At 25.3% G+C, this 16535-nt stretch overlaps 2 protein-coding genes across 4 annotated transcripts in view; both read right to left on the minus strand.

Annotated features, from left to right (window-relative positions):
- Positions 1-16535, minus strand: part of LOC127283534 (potassium voltage-gated channel subfamily H member 8) — an 88791-nt gene that overhangs the window by 26794 nt on the left and 45462 nt on the right. For 2 of the 3 annotated variants that reach the window (XM_051308487.1, XM_051308486.1), the window contains exons 3-7: positions 14228-14461; positions 10872-11003; positions 9167-9294; positions 4441-4669; positions 1391-1554 (exon numbers count right to left, since the gene is read on the minus strand). In XM_051308487.1, coding sequence (XP_051164444.1) covers positions 1391-1554; positions 4441-4669; positions 9167-9294; positions 10872-11003; positions 14228-14461 — 887 coding nt within the window. The remainder of the gene's footprint in view (positions 1-1390; positions 1555-4440; positions 4670-9166; positions 9295-10871; positions 11004-14227; positions 14462-16535) is intronic. The other variant, XM_051308489.1, reaches the window with a different exon arrangement.
- On the minus strand, positions 5770-7420 carry LOC127283536 (trypsin beta-like). Its single transcript, XM_051308491.1, has 2 exons — positions 7260-7420; positions 5770-6653 (listed from the first exon to the last, which is right to left on the minus strand). The coding sequence occupies exons 1-2, from the start codon at positions 7303-7305 to the stop codon at positions 5935-5937; spliced, it is 765 nt and encodes a 254-aa protein (XP_051164448.1). The 5' UTR covers positions 7306-7420; the 3' UTR covers positions 5770-5934.

The raw sequence follows: 16535 nt of genomic DNA on the forward strand, positions 1-16535 counted from the left end.
GTTTAATTATATATATATATATATATATATTAATATGTTTAATATATATTTATAACCCTGCTTCTTATGTAGAGAAAAATATGGCGATAAGACGAACATTAGACATTCTATATCATTCAATTATTTTTTTGTATACTTATATGTATATCTGTATGTGTATGTATGTATGTGTGTGTGAAGGAAGTCTTTTGATGTAGTACTCTAATTTAATTGGGTTCTGTTTATTTTGAAATTAAAACTTCTGAGATTGTAATTAAAATGTTTGTGCGAAAGAAATACGAGGGTCGTGAATTATATATAGGAAGATTTCAATTCAGATATATAAATGAGAAACTTTTTAATTAATACGTTTTGTATTTAAACAATTTAACTAATATTTAATTTTGTTTTTTGTATAATATGTTTTAATTAAATTATTAAAATTTAATACCATTTACTATTATAAGTCAATTAATTTATTAAGTAGATTAATTTTATAATTAAATTGAAACGATTAATTTCATGGAAATATTATCATTATATTAATATTTGAATTAAAATTGTATATTTTAAACAAAATATTAAAGATTGTTCAATATTATAGTTAGGACAGAATATAATTTTTGAGAAATTGTTCATCAAAAGTGAAAACAAAAGTTTTGTCAGTTTGACGCCAGGAAAACGGGACATTTTTTCTGACAACTATAAAAGTTCCTCTTTTCATGTGCTTGCGGGAGTTTAATTAAAAGTATGGAATAGAATGGTTCGTGAAGTTCTTTTAGTTTTTCAATCGTTCTTTTGTTTTCAGTTGTTATGTTTTCTCTCTTGGCTCAAATACGTGTTATATATGCGTACTTTTGTCGAGAACATTGCGATATATAGCAAACGATTAATTAATAGCATTCATATATACATATATATTACTTTCGAACCGCACTTTCCTGAAAATGTGGCTTTGTGCGCGAATTAATAATTTCAAACGAGCTTTAAAAAAAAAACAAAGAATTAAAAAGTAAATAATTTACACAAAGAAATTTGCATATACATATCATTTAATAATATTTTTATGGGACATCTTTTGGCGAAAAGAATATATTTCCAAATGATTTTGATTTTTTTTGTAATTTCCAATTCCTGACCTAAATTTCTATTCTTTTAAATGGAAAAAGTTTTCCATGTTTTTTTTCTCTGCTTTCAACTCTCTATATGAAAATATATGTATGACTAGAAATCATCTACTTTTTAAAATTTTAGTACTGTTTTTTATGTGCGAAAGCTTTTTGAAAATTGAAAAATTTAATTAAATTAAATTGAAATTATTAATTTTTTAATATCGCACATTAAATATATGGGAAAAAAAGAAATAGAATTTTTGTAAAAAAAAAAAAAACAAACAAATTTGATGACATACCTCTCCGCTGTATACATCAGATGCATAAAGTAGATCAAAAGGTAGCGCTGCCACGAGGTCGACTAAAAACCAACTCTTTAAGTAATTCACAGCAATGCTTTTACTGTTACTGACGACTTCTCCCTTTCTGTTTACGTACGTTGTTCGAAAATTAAGAATAATATCTGAAAATTTACAAAATTGCAGTAAAATTAGATGACTTTTTTAAAATTTGAATTTCAATCTTAAAATTATACATCGAAAAAAATCAGAAATTAAAAATAATATCATTGACACCAAAAAAATATTTATTTTTTTTTTTATCGAATTAGTTTCTATATTGTTGGTATTGGTGAATAAATTATGATAACTGTTATAGAGAAGTTGTGATCAAATTTCAAAATTTCGTATATCTATAGCTCTTTCATGTGTGACATGTTTGATAATTTTCTATATATTTGAAACTGAACCCAGAACTTTGACAAAAGTATAGCAAAATTTCCATTCGACATGTAACATAAATCATGTTTTGATAGTACTAAAATTACTAGCTGTTAAAACTCAAAACTTTTTAAAAACAAAAAAATTTGAATTTCATATCTTTTTAAAAAGAAGCGAAAAATAACTTTTCAAATTCCTATGATTAAAGTTCAGTTGGATTAGTTTTATAGAATTTATGCTGATGCTAAGTTCAAAAGGTGGCACGTGAGGGTCAAAATTTCGAGCCCTTGTATCTTCTTGTATCTTGACAACCTGTCGTTATTAGGTCAAACCGTTTATGATGTGTAAATATATTTAGATTATATGGTTGACATTTGTTTAAATATAAGTTTAAAACTTTGTAATTAGATGACTCATATTTTTTTTATTAATTTTCCATTTAATTTGCATATATAAAAAAAATAATTTCACATGTAGAACAAAATTTATATGTGAATTTTTTAAACTTTAAAGTAGCGCAATGAAACGTAAATTACGTATCAAAACTTATGTAAATAACATGGTTGGATATAATTCTCCCATCTCTGGACACACTTGCATGTAGTTTGAACGATCAAAGAGACTTCGTGCAGGATATTCATCCACGATTATTCAGTAGTAATATCGACCAATAGTCAGACAGGAGAAAGCTAACATCGTTTCTAATTCTTTTTCATATAGGAAAAGTTTTCATTATTTTCATCATGTAAATAACAAGTATTTTTTTATTTAACTGAATAGTGTAATAATTTACATAATTTAATAATAATTATAACATTTTTACTATTAGTATATAAACAAAAAGAATTAATATGAAACAAATTATAAACAATAAATTTAAAGTTTTAGAACATTTGTTGTGTATTTTTTAATGCATATTGTTACAATCTATATGAAAATAGTCGCATTTTTTGTTCAACTTTAAAGTGTAAAAGTAAGAGTTCAACTTGACCTAATATATTAATGTCAAGTTGATCTACAACACAAAAAACTCAGACCACGTTTGTTATATTTTTGCATAATATTTTCTTAATGTTCTTTTTGTGAATTTGATTTATAAAATTCGTCTAATTTACTCGCAATATTTATTAGTTTAAGTAATAATAATTATTTAATAGGTATATTAAATTTAAAAAAAAAATTCAATTAATTAAAATTTAATTAAAAAATCGTTATTTATATGTTATTAGATTTATTTTATAATTATAAACTATTAGTTAAATAGTAAATAACTACGAATAGAAAAATTTTATAAGGAAAAATTAAAAATAAATTCTTGGTATATATACAGTGAAATAGTAACGTTCGTAATTGATTCAACTCGATGGGGAATAAATCATTAAAATTCGAAAGAAATCAGAGAATGAAAAGGAGATACCACTTAATTAACTGAATTTCCAACAGTGAGAACTTCTACTTTTCAATTGGATACCGAGGGAGTAATTCTCCAACAGGTCTTCTATTCTGAGTTCATAATTAGGTTTAAATCTTTTCCACTCTTGGCTCAAAGAATTCTAAAATATTTCAAACATTTTTTCAAACTGTAAAACAAAATTTCACTTCCGCAAAGTAAATCATAGAGATTTTATTAATTTTTTTGTTTCCAGTATAATGTTTTATTTGAATTGAAATATCGTTCTTATTAGAGCAAAGTAAAAAAATGATAAAATTATTCCTACTGATTTATGTTTCAATCAAAAAGTATTACATAAAAAATTAATAATATATGTATAGTAAAAATGAAATGTTATTTCATGAATTAGTTATTCATTTTATAAACAATATTTTTATTGTTAATTGTCGAAGGTAAATAAAAGGGAACGTACATTGAATTTCAGACAGAAGAGTTCGAGAATGTTAATTACTATCATTGAATAGCGTAGAGTCACACAGAGATTCTATTTAAAGCCAGGTACATCAATTAGAAGAGAATCCATGAGGATTCTAGCGGAGAGGAAATGAAAGAGCTTTTGAAGCTGATTCGCTTGGTTCTACTGATGGTGGGATCTTTGGTTTTACGACAAAAGCACTTATTTCCTTTGTGATTTATAATTTTAAATAATTTCCACTATTGAAAATTATTGTTGATTTGTGGAAATTTTATATTTTCTTCAAGTTATTTTATTATCAGTTTTTATAAAAAAAAAATATCATAAAATAGTTTACTTGAGCATAAATGTCGATAGCGGGTACACCAGTTGTAACTTTCGAAAATTCCATTTTTTTTAAGTTTCTTAAACTATATGTTTTTAGAAGTGTGTCTGTAAATTTTTATAAAGTTTCTCATTTTAACCAGAGAAAAAAAAATCATATATGTATAAACACAAAAGAAAAAATTTCCTGCGAAATCATAGAATTCCCAACTCCACTATATCCTTGAGTGAGAGCATTTTTGAATATATATTCCAAAAGTTTTAGATAGAACAGAGAAATAATTTTTTAAATAAAAGTTTATGATAACCTTTTATAATAATTGCTATAAAGTTTTCTATTTACATTTAAATAAAAGAAATAATATCTGATGAAAGAAAATAGAAAAAAATTGGCTTTTCTAATTTGTAAAAAGATTCTTTTCCTATGGGGAAACTTACCGGTAATGAAGAGGCTCTCGACTACAACATCGCTAACCATGGTAGGCCTGTCTGTGTTAATGAAACTTGCATTGTAAGGAACAACTACTGCCACATAGAAAGTTGCTATGAGTATTAGCCAATCCCAACACGTCTTGTAAATCCCATAATGGCTTAAGATATATTGGGATTTCTTAATCGCTGAGGTCTTGTACTCTGGAAGTGGCGCTGCCGCGGAATGAAGTAGGGTCTGAAATAATAAATATAAATGTAAAAAAAAATTCCAATCCTATTTTTATTTAATTTCACAGAGATTTGTGATTGTTTTCTTTTTTTTGAAAATAATTTTCCATAAACTATTCACAGGGATAATTAAAAAAGGCTACACTCGAGATTTTTTTAATTATAAAGCTCAAAATATTCCCCTAGGGACATTCTTTATGCAGAAAAAAATAGAAATATATTTATGATTTACATTTCTAAATATAGATATTATTTTCAATTATCTTGGATTAAATTATTTAAAAATTTTTGATGAAAACTAAATTTTTATAAATATTTTTCTAACACCAGAGAAAGTTTAATATTGAAATTTTTGAAAACATAATATTTAGCTTGTTAATTTAATTTTTTCTCTCACCATAAATATTTTTGATATAAATTAAAGTGTAAGTTGTATAAATCTTTTATAATTAAATTTGCAACCCTATACCGGAATTTGAATCCAAATAGAATATTTAAAAAATGTTCTGTAACATTTTAAAATGTGCGTGAGAGAATTTTTTTTTGATTCAGGTTGAATACTTGGGAAGATAATTTTCCGATAAAGCAGAGGCGTGTCAAAATGATTTATAGACGAGTGGGTGAACACACTTGAGAAAGTAGGGTAGGAACTATATTTTCATTCTCATATGCTCACTACTGAACTGTTCAGAAATTCTCTGATCATGATTACGAAATACTTCTCTAATTAATTTAAAAGAAAATTTAGTTCTTCTCAAGTCTATCTCATATTCTTTGCAACTTTTCACTTAATCTACTTTCTATATATTGTAATTTAATCTTCTCAAATATTTACATTGATTGACAGTTATGAATTTTTTTTTCTCTTGAGCTCTATTATCAGAGTTAAAAGTTCATTAAGAGGATATGAGACACTTTATTCTCTTTAGTCAAAGGCATTAAAAATTCTCATCAATCTATTTCCATTTAATTATTTTTTAAATAGATCTTATAAAGCGAATATTTCGATTTTAGTGATTATTTAAATTTAAAATATGTAGGATTAATAAAAATAAAGAACAAATTGAACAAGAAAATTATTAGATTATCACAAATAACAATTCCGAGTGCCAAGGATTTAAATTGTTTTATTATAATTATTTATATGGTACATCATTTTAATTTTTATTCCAAATTTTATTCAAAATTAATAAAAATACAAAAAAAATTTCTTTCTATATAAAAAACATATTTCAATAATAAAAAATGAATACAGATTATATTTTTATAATACTAATTTCTGATACCAATTCCAATTTGATTATAAATCCAGCTTCGATAATAGAATATTTCAGTATAGACACCTGGATAATTACCTAGGGCACAACCTTTACCCCAAGAAATAATTCCAGCAAGATGAACACCAATGACTAAAGGACCACCAGCATCAGCTTTACATGCATCTTGTCCTGTTAAAGATGCACATATTTGACCCGCAGGTAATCGTCCTTGATAATGTGTTCTACTGCAATAATTTTTATTAATAATATTGACCCTTCCCTTTCGTAATAAATTGGGAAATGTTGAATTCATCCATCCCCAGCCGGAAATTTTGGCAAAACTTCCATCTAATGCAGGTTGATTCAACAATAATGGAATAGAATCACGTGTTCCATCAAACTTAAAGGGAGTTTGAACTCGAATAATAGCGATATCATTTACTGGAATGTTATCATTGTTTAGATAATAATTTTCATGTCTTATTATTTGTTTCACTTTGTGAACTGAGCCACCATACTGTAAATCGTTTGTTCCAGCTTTTATAGAATATTGATTAATACCACCAGCGGAGACACAAGCGGCTGCAGTAAGAACGTCAAATTCAGATATTATACTTCCTCCACAATAATGCCTGCCATTTAATTGAACGCTCACTTGATAGGGTATTTCATCAAATCCTGATACTTGTGTTCCTCCCACTATTCGCGACACCAGGCCATTTGATGGTGCCGCTGAAACAATATTTTATAGTTAATCAGAAACAGTTTTTCGTTATTTATATTCATTGGGTCAATTCCGTTTGCTTTAAGGGGGGCAACCACATTAGAAGGTTAGCGAAGTAGGTGTTAAATTTCTTATTAATTTTATACCAAAAACAGAATCCAATGATCACACGCCTAAAAATTAGCCTTCTACTGTGGTTACCCCTCGTTAAATTCATGTTAAGATACATTTAATTGATTTTAATTAATTCTTTAAATGAATTTTCTATCGTTTTTTCAACTTTTACAGAGAAAATCAAAGATCAAAGAATGTGAAACATTTTCTTAATTAAAAAAGTAAAGAAATGGAAATTTAAATTGAACTAGTTTAAGTCACGTGATTAAAATATATAAAGTATATCCATAAATTCTTATAATGGAAAAATCTAATTTGCTTTCAAGTTTTCTAAAGATAATAGATTTCTAGTTTCGTTTAAACAAATATTATTTTTTTAATTAAGATTTTTCTCCTTTAAAAATTTTAATAAATTAAATAAATTTTTTTCCAGTGTAATTAATAATTTATATTTAATAGTGAGTTAAAATTTGTTAATAAAATAAAATTACTAAACTTACCTGTTGCAATAATTGCTACAGTCACTACTGTCAGATATCCAATCATGATTGATGCTTCACAAGCAACTAACTCGGAAATACAAATGTTTCGAATCTACTTCATAAAGCAATGGTCTCTTATAATCTTATCATATAAATTGTTTCCTCATTGACTTTTTCTTAGAAAATAATCACGTTTTACATAATCAGGTGAATCTTTTTTGGAATGATTTATATGCATTTTTTTTATTTTGACATAATTACAAGTATCAAGTATTTGATAAAAACATTTCAGAGAAAATATTGTTCATAAAATAACAGTGATTGTTAAAAGTTATCAGAAACTTATAAATATCATTTTGTATTTGTTAAAGAAATTTTTTATTTGTTTGAATTGTCATTCTTCAAAAAAAAATTGGAAAGTTTTATATTTGTATTATGTGAATTATGAGAGTTTTTAATGATAAGAGTGCTAAAGTTTTTTTTTCTCTTTTTATTGAGGACTAATTTAAGAATTTTTATTCACGACAAATTTTAAGTGGTTTTAAATTATTGCAAGTACTTGCTTCAAGTAATCACCTTGTTTCTTAAGAATAAAAATTTTTAAGATTCTTGACTAACTTTTGAAACTTTTTTAAGAACTTCTTTTTAAGCTCGCACCACATTCATTCTTTGGATTATTAAGATATATTACTGAAAGTTGTAAAGCACTCGAGAAAAAGAAAAACTCCATCTTATATATTTATATATGTCTCTGAAAGAAATATTTTAAATTAAAATTTAAGATGTTGAAAATGAGACGAATGTATGACATATTCAGAAAGGTGAAAAAAATGTCGAGTCTCATCTTTTTTTCAGACCTTTATAAATTATATTTTCAATAATAATGATTTAAAGTCGTCTTAAAATTATATAATGTATAAAGAATCTTAGTGGAAATTCTTTATATTTATTTCTTCCAGTGTAAATTGTGCCGTGTGGCAGTTTTTTGTAGTTTTAATTTAAAAATTTTTTACCTCTCGCCTGAAGAGGAGATTTCTTTTTGGAATACAAAAGAGGAAGTTGCATTAAAAGAGAAGTTCCTATCAGTTTAATTAAATCCCTAATTGTCTCTTATTTTAGTATTTTTAAAAAAATTTCCACAATCATTCAGTTTCGAAAATTGATTTTTAGTCAAGTACAAATAGCACTCATAAACACGTGTCTTTATAGATACATATCTACGGAGATAACTTTCTTCTAATTCTATGAATCATATTTAATTTGGAATGATTGATTTACTGAGAAAAGTGATTTCATTAAACAATTCGTAAAATATTATTATTTATTTTTTACTTTTATCTTTTTCCTATTATGAAATTAACGATAATTATTAACGTAAAATCCAATATAGAAATAAGGTTTAATTTTATAAAAACAAATACCTCAATTTTAAAAAATATAATTTATCATTTTTAGAATCGTTTAAATTTCAATGAAGAAATATGTAATAATTTTAATCAGCTTTAATTTGTGTTTAATGTTTTGCATAAGTATTACCATGCCTAGAGATATAGAATACGTGCAAGGATGAGACGAGCTGTAAATTGAATTACTCGTGCAAGGTATAGAGCTAAGTAAATTATTAGTTGGCTCTGGTCCAGTCATATGAAGGCAGGGGATGTTCTTGTGGGTGTGAAATTTAGTACTTTAAACTTTATGGCAGGATCAAGAATGAAGACATATAGATATAGTTGTTTGTCGACAACAAATCTCAGTTTCGACAATACAACGATAATCTAAAGTCATTTATCGCTCGTTGTAAATGCGTTAGCTCTACCAAAAATAGTATTTATGAGTGAGTAATTCAGTTTTAAATTATCCCTGAGATTATCAATTTTGTTTATTAATTTTAAAGTAATAATATATAAATAAATATTTATACTCACACTATTTAACTTAATCTTATGTTTACTGTCCTGCTTATAATGGCCTGACAATTGATATAGGACGGCTCGACTTCTTCTTCTGCCATAATTAGCTGGAGGAGCTTCAGGATCAAGATTGCCATTCGCATCTGAAAATTGTTAAACAACTGTATTTATAGATAATTAAAAATGTTGCATTTTATTAATGCAGTTTTTTTGGCAATTATATTATTTATCCAATAAAAAATAATGTGCATTTTTTTGTCCTATATAATATTAAAACAAAAACACATTTTTATAAAGTGCGTGTTTTAAAAGATTTAAAAGGCGCAACTTTAAAAGTGTGAGAAGAATATGATTAAATTATATGCTTTTCTGGTGACAGATGCTTAGTTTGCTTTTCTGCATACTAAAATTTTCATAAACAGTGCCACAAACGTATTGCATTACTTTAAAATGTGGTTTAACTCCAACTTTGTACGATCCTTTTTATATGTATATATGTATGTGTGTGCTTGCCAAGTTTAAGCTTTTCAGAGTTTAAATTCAGTATGTGAGGACAGAAAAATTTTACTTTAAACTTGTTTTTAAGTTTTATTCGCATATTGTTTTATTCATTTGTATTTTTAAATTAAATTTAAAAAGAACTGTGAACTTATGTTTATACAAATAAAATTTAATCAATAATTGTTAACTATATAGCATTTTAATAACATAATAATTAAATTGAAAAGAAAGCTTAAAAAATAACAGTAAATTAATTAATATAATATATTCTCCATTATCTGAAATTTCAGACTTCCAATAGTGAATATTCGTGATAAATTAAAAATAACGTTTAATAACAATAATAATAAAGCCTAAAGTGCTATTGGTGTTTTTGCTAGCAAATTGTGTATTTTTAATTAAAAAATTTTTTATTGTGAAAATGTTCTAAATTTATTAGTTGTATAATCAAAAAGCTTTATTGATGCTTAACCCTTCAGCGCCTTCAAAATTTAAACAAATTTTACTTATTAATTATTTATTAAAAGTTTTTCCATTAAATGTAACGTTAATTAACAATTTATTAACATTTTGCAACATATTTCATTATATATTTTAGTTTACTGTTTTAAAAAAAACTCGATTAGTTATATTTTAAAAAGATATAAAAAAGTCAACATTTTCATTGATAATCTATAAAATTGGTTTTTATCACTCGGTAACAAAACAATAGAAACTTTCTTTTAATATTAAGAAATATTTTTTAAAAAATGAGTTTTAAAGGGTTAAACTTAAGCAAAAAAGAAAGTGTGAAATAAATTTCAATCTTTTATAAAAGACGAATTAAAATTAATACCGTATTGATCGTGAATTCCCTTGTTCCTGCATAAAAAATGTTAATCGTCGTGGCTTTTAAAGCGTGATTACATGACGCATGAATCTCTGGTAAAAGTTATTTCATTTATATTTTTTTAACTCATTTTTAACATTGTTTAAAACACTAAATATAGGGGAATTTTTTTTTTTTTTTTTTTTTGTAAAATAAAAGAAAGATATGTGTATTTTGAACAAATACATTGCATCATATTGTGAGCTGTTTTATATATTTAACTGAAAAAAGTTTATATTAGAAAAGTTTTATTAGAAAAGTTTATTGAAAAAATATTAAATAAAAATAAAAACATTACTGAACTTTCCATCATTGATTCAGTGCGACATTTGCAAAGCAAAATTCACTCACCACTATCGTATAACTCACAGAGTTGAAGATTTTTTGTATGAGTGATATCCTTATGTGAGGCCAAAAAAAGAACGACGTCACCTTTTTCGTTTTTTATTGGAACAATGTCAAGTAGGCAGTCGAACGGACTTCCTGTAAAAAAAATATTAACAATTGATTTTTCGAAAAAAATGAAGTAAAATTTTTAACCTTCATGTTTTAATGTACGTTAAAAAAATGGAAAGATTCTTCTAAACTGATACATTTCATCGACAAATTTACATACAGGAAACTCCGAAATTAGAATTTTTGCTTTTAACATGTTTTTAGTATTATTAAATGTGGTTTTAAGCAAATTTTCATTTAACCTAATTTTTTCCATGAAAATAAAGTCACAATAAGTATTTGAAAAAAACTTTCATTTTACAAATAATTTCTAGAAACGAAATTCCCAATTTTCAATTAAACTTTTCTTTCGTTAAATTTTTTAATATTTTTGTTGCACGATTGTTATATTTCAATTACTTCTTTGTTAATTATTCTACCTTCCTAAAAAGAGAAAGAATATAGTTCATTTTGTTAATTTTATTTGTTTACGTTAAAATTGTATTTTCCATTTAATAGGAGAAAAATGATTTCAAAATAAAATTATTATTCGCCAATCAAAACTTTTTTATTTATTCAACAATAAAAATAACAATATACATAATTGATGAACAGGATATTTGTAATATTAATTTTAAAAAAATTTACCAATAAACATTATTTTATCATTTTTATATTTCTTTTTTTAATTTTCTTTATATTTCAATATACAATAGTTTTATAGATTAATTTTTCATCTATAAAAGAATTTGTTGACAATTATAAAAAAAATAAATTTTATTTAAAACACATCCTCATAACGTACAGCTTCATACATTCTACCGCCTAGAACATTACCCGCTGGTCCATAATTACAAACTAATAAAACAGTATATCCGTTTCCATTCATAAAATTAACATAACCACAGCCAATTCTCGTACTAGCTGCCCATAAAATTTGCGTGTAATGTCCCGTATCACAGTCGAATCTGTAAACAAGCATTGTTAATGTAAACTGTAATTAAATTAATCATAAAGTTATAAAAATTTTATTGGACAGTTTAATTTATTTGTTATAAAGGAGATTAAATTAAATTACATAATTACTAAACAGTATAAGTTATAAATTATTAATAATTATAATTAATTTCTATGGACGTCCTACGGAAGTCCTAAGGATATCCTAATTTCCCTGAACAAAATTATATCCCTAGGACATTTTAAATATCTGGATGCTGTTAGGGAATAACTCAAGTAAATCCTTACAATCATTACATTCAATAAACTAATTAATGATTAATTTTAATTCAATAAAACAACTCACACAAATGGTGTAATTTCGTTACGGTTAAATTGTAAAACCTCATCGTACCACATTGTTATTAAATCTCTTATTGATGAAGGATTCGAGCCTGTTGTTGTTGTAGCTCTAGCTACGTTTTGACCAACATGGAAACGTCCTAAAAAGATGAAAAAAATATTTACAGTTATTGTCAATTCACAATTTTATATTCAAAATTAAAAGGAGATTTTTATTTATTTGTGTTTTGTTGCACATGATTTTTTAATGCTTACGAACTTTTCGGCAATTGTCATGACCGATTCTGCATTGATTAGCCCATCTTTGAGCTATGGTTGCTAATTCACTATCCCAAACCTTAAAGTGTTTAATTTTTATAAAATATTCTAAACTCTTAAGTAATTATTAATTATATTATTAATTAATTTATTAACGGGTCTGAATTATTAGAAGAAAATGACTGAAAATTAATTAACAAAAAATAACTATTTAAATAAATTTCTAATATCGTTATCTTCTTTTTTATTATTAATTATATCTTGAATTTTTCATTTCACCATATTTGGCATATTTCTGGCTCGTGGTTGTGGTCCAGGATTTCCTCGTCGTTCATAGCCTGCAGCAACTCTTTGTCTATATTCATTATGCAAATTTACAATTTCGTTTTGTTGTGCAGATGTAAGTGAAGATATTCTTGCATTACAAACTGGTTGTGAATTCTTTAAAGAGAAACAGATTAAATTAAACAGTTTGGAAAATTGTTTTACATAAGTGTTTCAAACAGAAATTTAAATGATTAAATTTCTGCACTGCAATTTTCATAAAAATAACGGTTCTCTAAATTTTGGTTTAAGAAAATATTAAATTTCAAAGCTAAGCAAATTGAAAGTATAAAATTAAAAAATTTATTTTGTACTTACTGTGAAACGGCACATTGTGTGATCTGTGCAAATACTACAATAATCACTTTGCCCGTGGGTCTGGGCAACAGTTGTTAGAATTATTGTTAAAAGAAAACTGAAACTGCATAACACGGTCATTGTGCTTCGAGCAATGAGATTTATTTGATTTGATGTTTCAACCACAATTTACTTATGTAATTTTCTGATGCTCCATCTAATTATTGCAATTAGTACCATTTTTTAAAAGTAAAAATTGTGTCAGAGTACAATTAGAATTGTACATATATATTTTTAGTACTTGTAAAAAAAGCTTTTGTTATTCAAATATATAATTTTTAGTATTTTTTATATATGTATTTATATAATATACATATACATGTTACTACAAGTGAACCGCAGATAAGCAATTAGAGTAAATTGCAAACCAAAGCATTTTCGATTGTATATTTTATACACATGCAGTATTATGTACGTATATACGTGATATTTGAATTGACAGTAGTAAAAGCAATTTCGATCAGCCAACCAATTGTAAGTTCTATAAAAGCCAAATTTTATATACATGTATGTACTTTATATATATATTATATTAGATATATAACTGCGATTTAATCTGCTTGAAATTTCAATTTTTGTTCAAAAAAAATAATCTGTTAACAATCAACCTAACAGTAATAACTAAATAATAATTAATAAATAACTTTTGAATTTTACACTCTTTTTATAATTTATAATAAAAATCAAATTACCCAATCTTTAACGAACCTTCGGCTTTAATTACAAAGAAAAATATTCTTTAATCAAAAAGCAATAATACTTTTCTTATATGTCAATAAATAAATATTTAATTCGATTGAGAATTGAAAAATTATTAAAAACTTATATTGACTTTCAAATGATTTTCTATAGTTTCGGAAAGGTTTCCTATATATATATATAGAATGTTGAGAGGACATAATATAACTTTTCATAAAGTTTTTAAGCAAACATAAAATTCAAGCTTAGTCTTCCCTTTACTTTTTTTTATCAAAAGTTGTAAGAATATTTCCATGAGAGTATATATACAGCGTTGAAACTTTTAATTTGCTCACCGCTCTTTTTGTAAAAGGTAACCTCCATCTTGAGCTCGGTCTTACTCTCAAGGCTTTTGTCGATCATTGCCTTTTCTTCTTCCTTCGTTTCCGGTCCATAAAGAAATTTACAAGCGCAACTCTTTTGCATGATTTGCGCTCGTGCAAATCCTGTCAGCTCACAAAATCCATCGGAACAATAAACAATCGGATAGATCGACGGAACCTGCGCATTTCCCAATACAAAATTGCTGTCTGTAACAAAAAATATAATATTTCTCATTAGTAATCTACTATAGCAAAATAAAATTTGTATTAAATATAGAATTTGTATATAAGTGCAGTTATCACCTGTGGAAAAAACAACTTTCAAAAAATTAACCAAAAGAAAAATTCAGTGTCCATGTATATGTTTTATCCTCGAGATCGATCTGAGGTCAGGGAATTTAGTCACGAATGGTTTAGCATCATTTTAGTAGCGTGCACAATATGACGTCACTATGTTTGAGGGTTTCTTTGTAATTGATGTTATTTTTAAAAAAATAATCTCAAGGGGATAGAGGAAGAAAATGGAAAGTTGAGTGAAAACGTACGAAAAAAAAAGTTTTAATTATAGTGCAATAAAATTTATTTGAGGTTTTAATTAACTGATGTTATTAATTTTTTTGCAATATGCCTATTCTGCTAATTATAATCATAAATTTTTTTTGTGAGAGGAAGATTTATACCTTCACCCTCTTCGTTAGTTTATTTTTAAGTGGAACTCTTAAAAAATAATTTTTTTTTATAACTAAATAAATTTCTTTTTTATCACTTCTCTAAACGAATAGAAAAGGTGATAAAAATCTAAGAAAAGTTAAGCTAGAAGATTTGAAACAAAGCTAATTAGAGAAAATGAAATTCACTAGTTAAGAAACAACAAGGGTTGTATACCTATTTGTTTACCAGAGAAGTTTACCTTGAGGCAATGAATTCTATTTCTAACTGGGCTGTATAAAAAGAAAAGTCTTTTCCTCTCCTTACTGAATTAATCTGACAGGTGGTAAATTTACCTTGTAAATGACTATTTTTTTCTCGAGAAAATATTTCCACAATATAATGTTGTTCAGAAAAAAAGTTTCTTTTGAATATTGAAAAAAATACATTGTATAACAATTTAATAAATAAATAAATGAAAATTATTTATACTATCTTTTTCCAATTTGAAATTTAATAAATTGCAATATTTCTTAAAAAGTATAGTAAAATTTACAACTCATGAAGAAATGGAGCTTTATTTTAACGATTACAATTGAAAAAGCAATAATTTTAATTATTGTAGTTACAGGCAATGTTTGTACTCGTAATTGATTGGCAAAGCTATCACTTCAGTTTAGAGCGTAACGGTATAAAATCGATTAACACCAATGGAGTTATTAGAGCCTACCTTGCAGTTGATTGTTCTGTCATTTATAATCGTCTCATCATCCGCTAAAGGTGATGTATATATGTATTATATTATAAAGTCAAATAAAAATTAATGTAATAATTAACTGTATTATATAAATTGTAGTTTTATAACTATGAGAAAACTTCTTTTTATAAAAGTAGATATAATTATATTATTATTATATTATTAAATATTTAACTAAAAGTATTTTAAATTATATTAAATTTTTCCCCAAAAATTTTTTGTTTATTTTAATGAAAGGAGAATCTTTTTTGAATTTTGATAAGATAATTTTAATGCAGTTTACTTTGTGCAAATAGAAATTCCTAATAAATTTGTATGTAAATGGTGATTTCGAGTGGAAAGCCGACGTTTAATTTGCCCTGAATGAACTCTATGATACTTTCATAATAATTATTCTTGTGCTTATACAATTTATGCAACACTGGAAATCTAGAACTAATTTTCCGAATACACGGAAATTTTCAATTTTAATTTAACAAAATTTTTAATTATTATAGAATTTATAAGAATCAAACAAATTTTTTGATGCTCTCTAAATCTGAATTAGTAAAAATGTTTACTAATTTAAATTAGTGACTCACTTTTTGCTTTAGAATTAGTTAAATTTTACTAATTGTTAGTAAAAGTTATTAATAATTAGTAAAATTTTACTAATTCAGAAGCAAAAAGTGCGTCACTAATTCAAATTAGTAAACATTTTTTGATTTTTACTAATTCAGATTTAGTGAGTGACAATTTCTGTTTTACTGGAATCTTGATAGAAAGTTTTAATTTCGATTAAATAAAAAATTTCTTCAAAAAATCTTTCTATTTTGTAGAAAATCCTATCTATAATCTACTTCTAAACAAAAATTAAAAATAGACATTTCGTGAACA

This window comes from Leptopilina boulardi, unplaced genomic scaffold, assembly GCF_019393585.1.
Source record: "Leptopilina boulardi isolate dan_hultmark-lab unplaced genomic scaffold, ZJU_Lbou_2.1 LbouV2_31, whole genome shotgun sequence".
Classification (NCBI taxonomy): domain Eukaryota; kingdom Metazoa; phylum Arthropoda; class Insecta; order Hymenoptera; family Figitidae; genus Leptopilina; species Leptopilina boulardi.

What these genes read in the sequence shown, in the direction of transcription:
- LOC127283536 (XM_051308491.1), bottom strand. Translation starts at nt 7,305, where the DNA reads ATGATTGGATATCTGACAGTAGTGACTGTAGCAATTATTGCAACAG. An exon ending in TGTAGCAATTATTGCAACAG is followed by an intron (nt 6,654 to 7,259) that starts GTAAGTTTAGTA and finishes ATATTGTTTCAG; the next exon opens with CGGCACCATCAAATGGCCTG.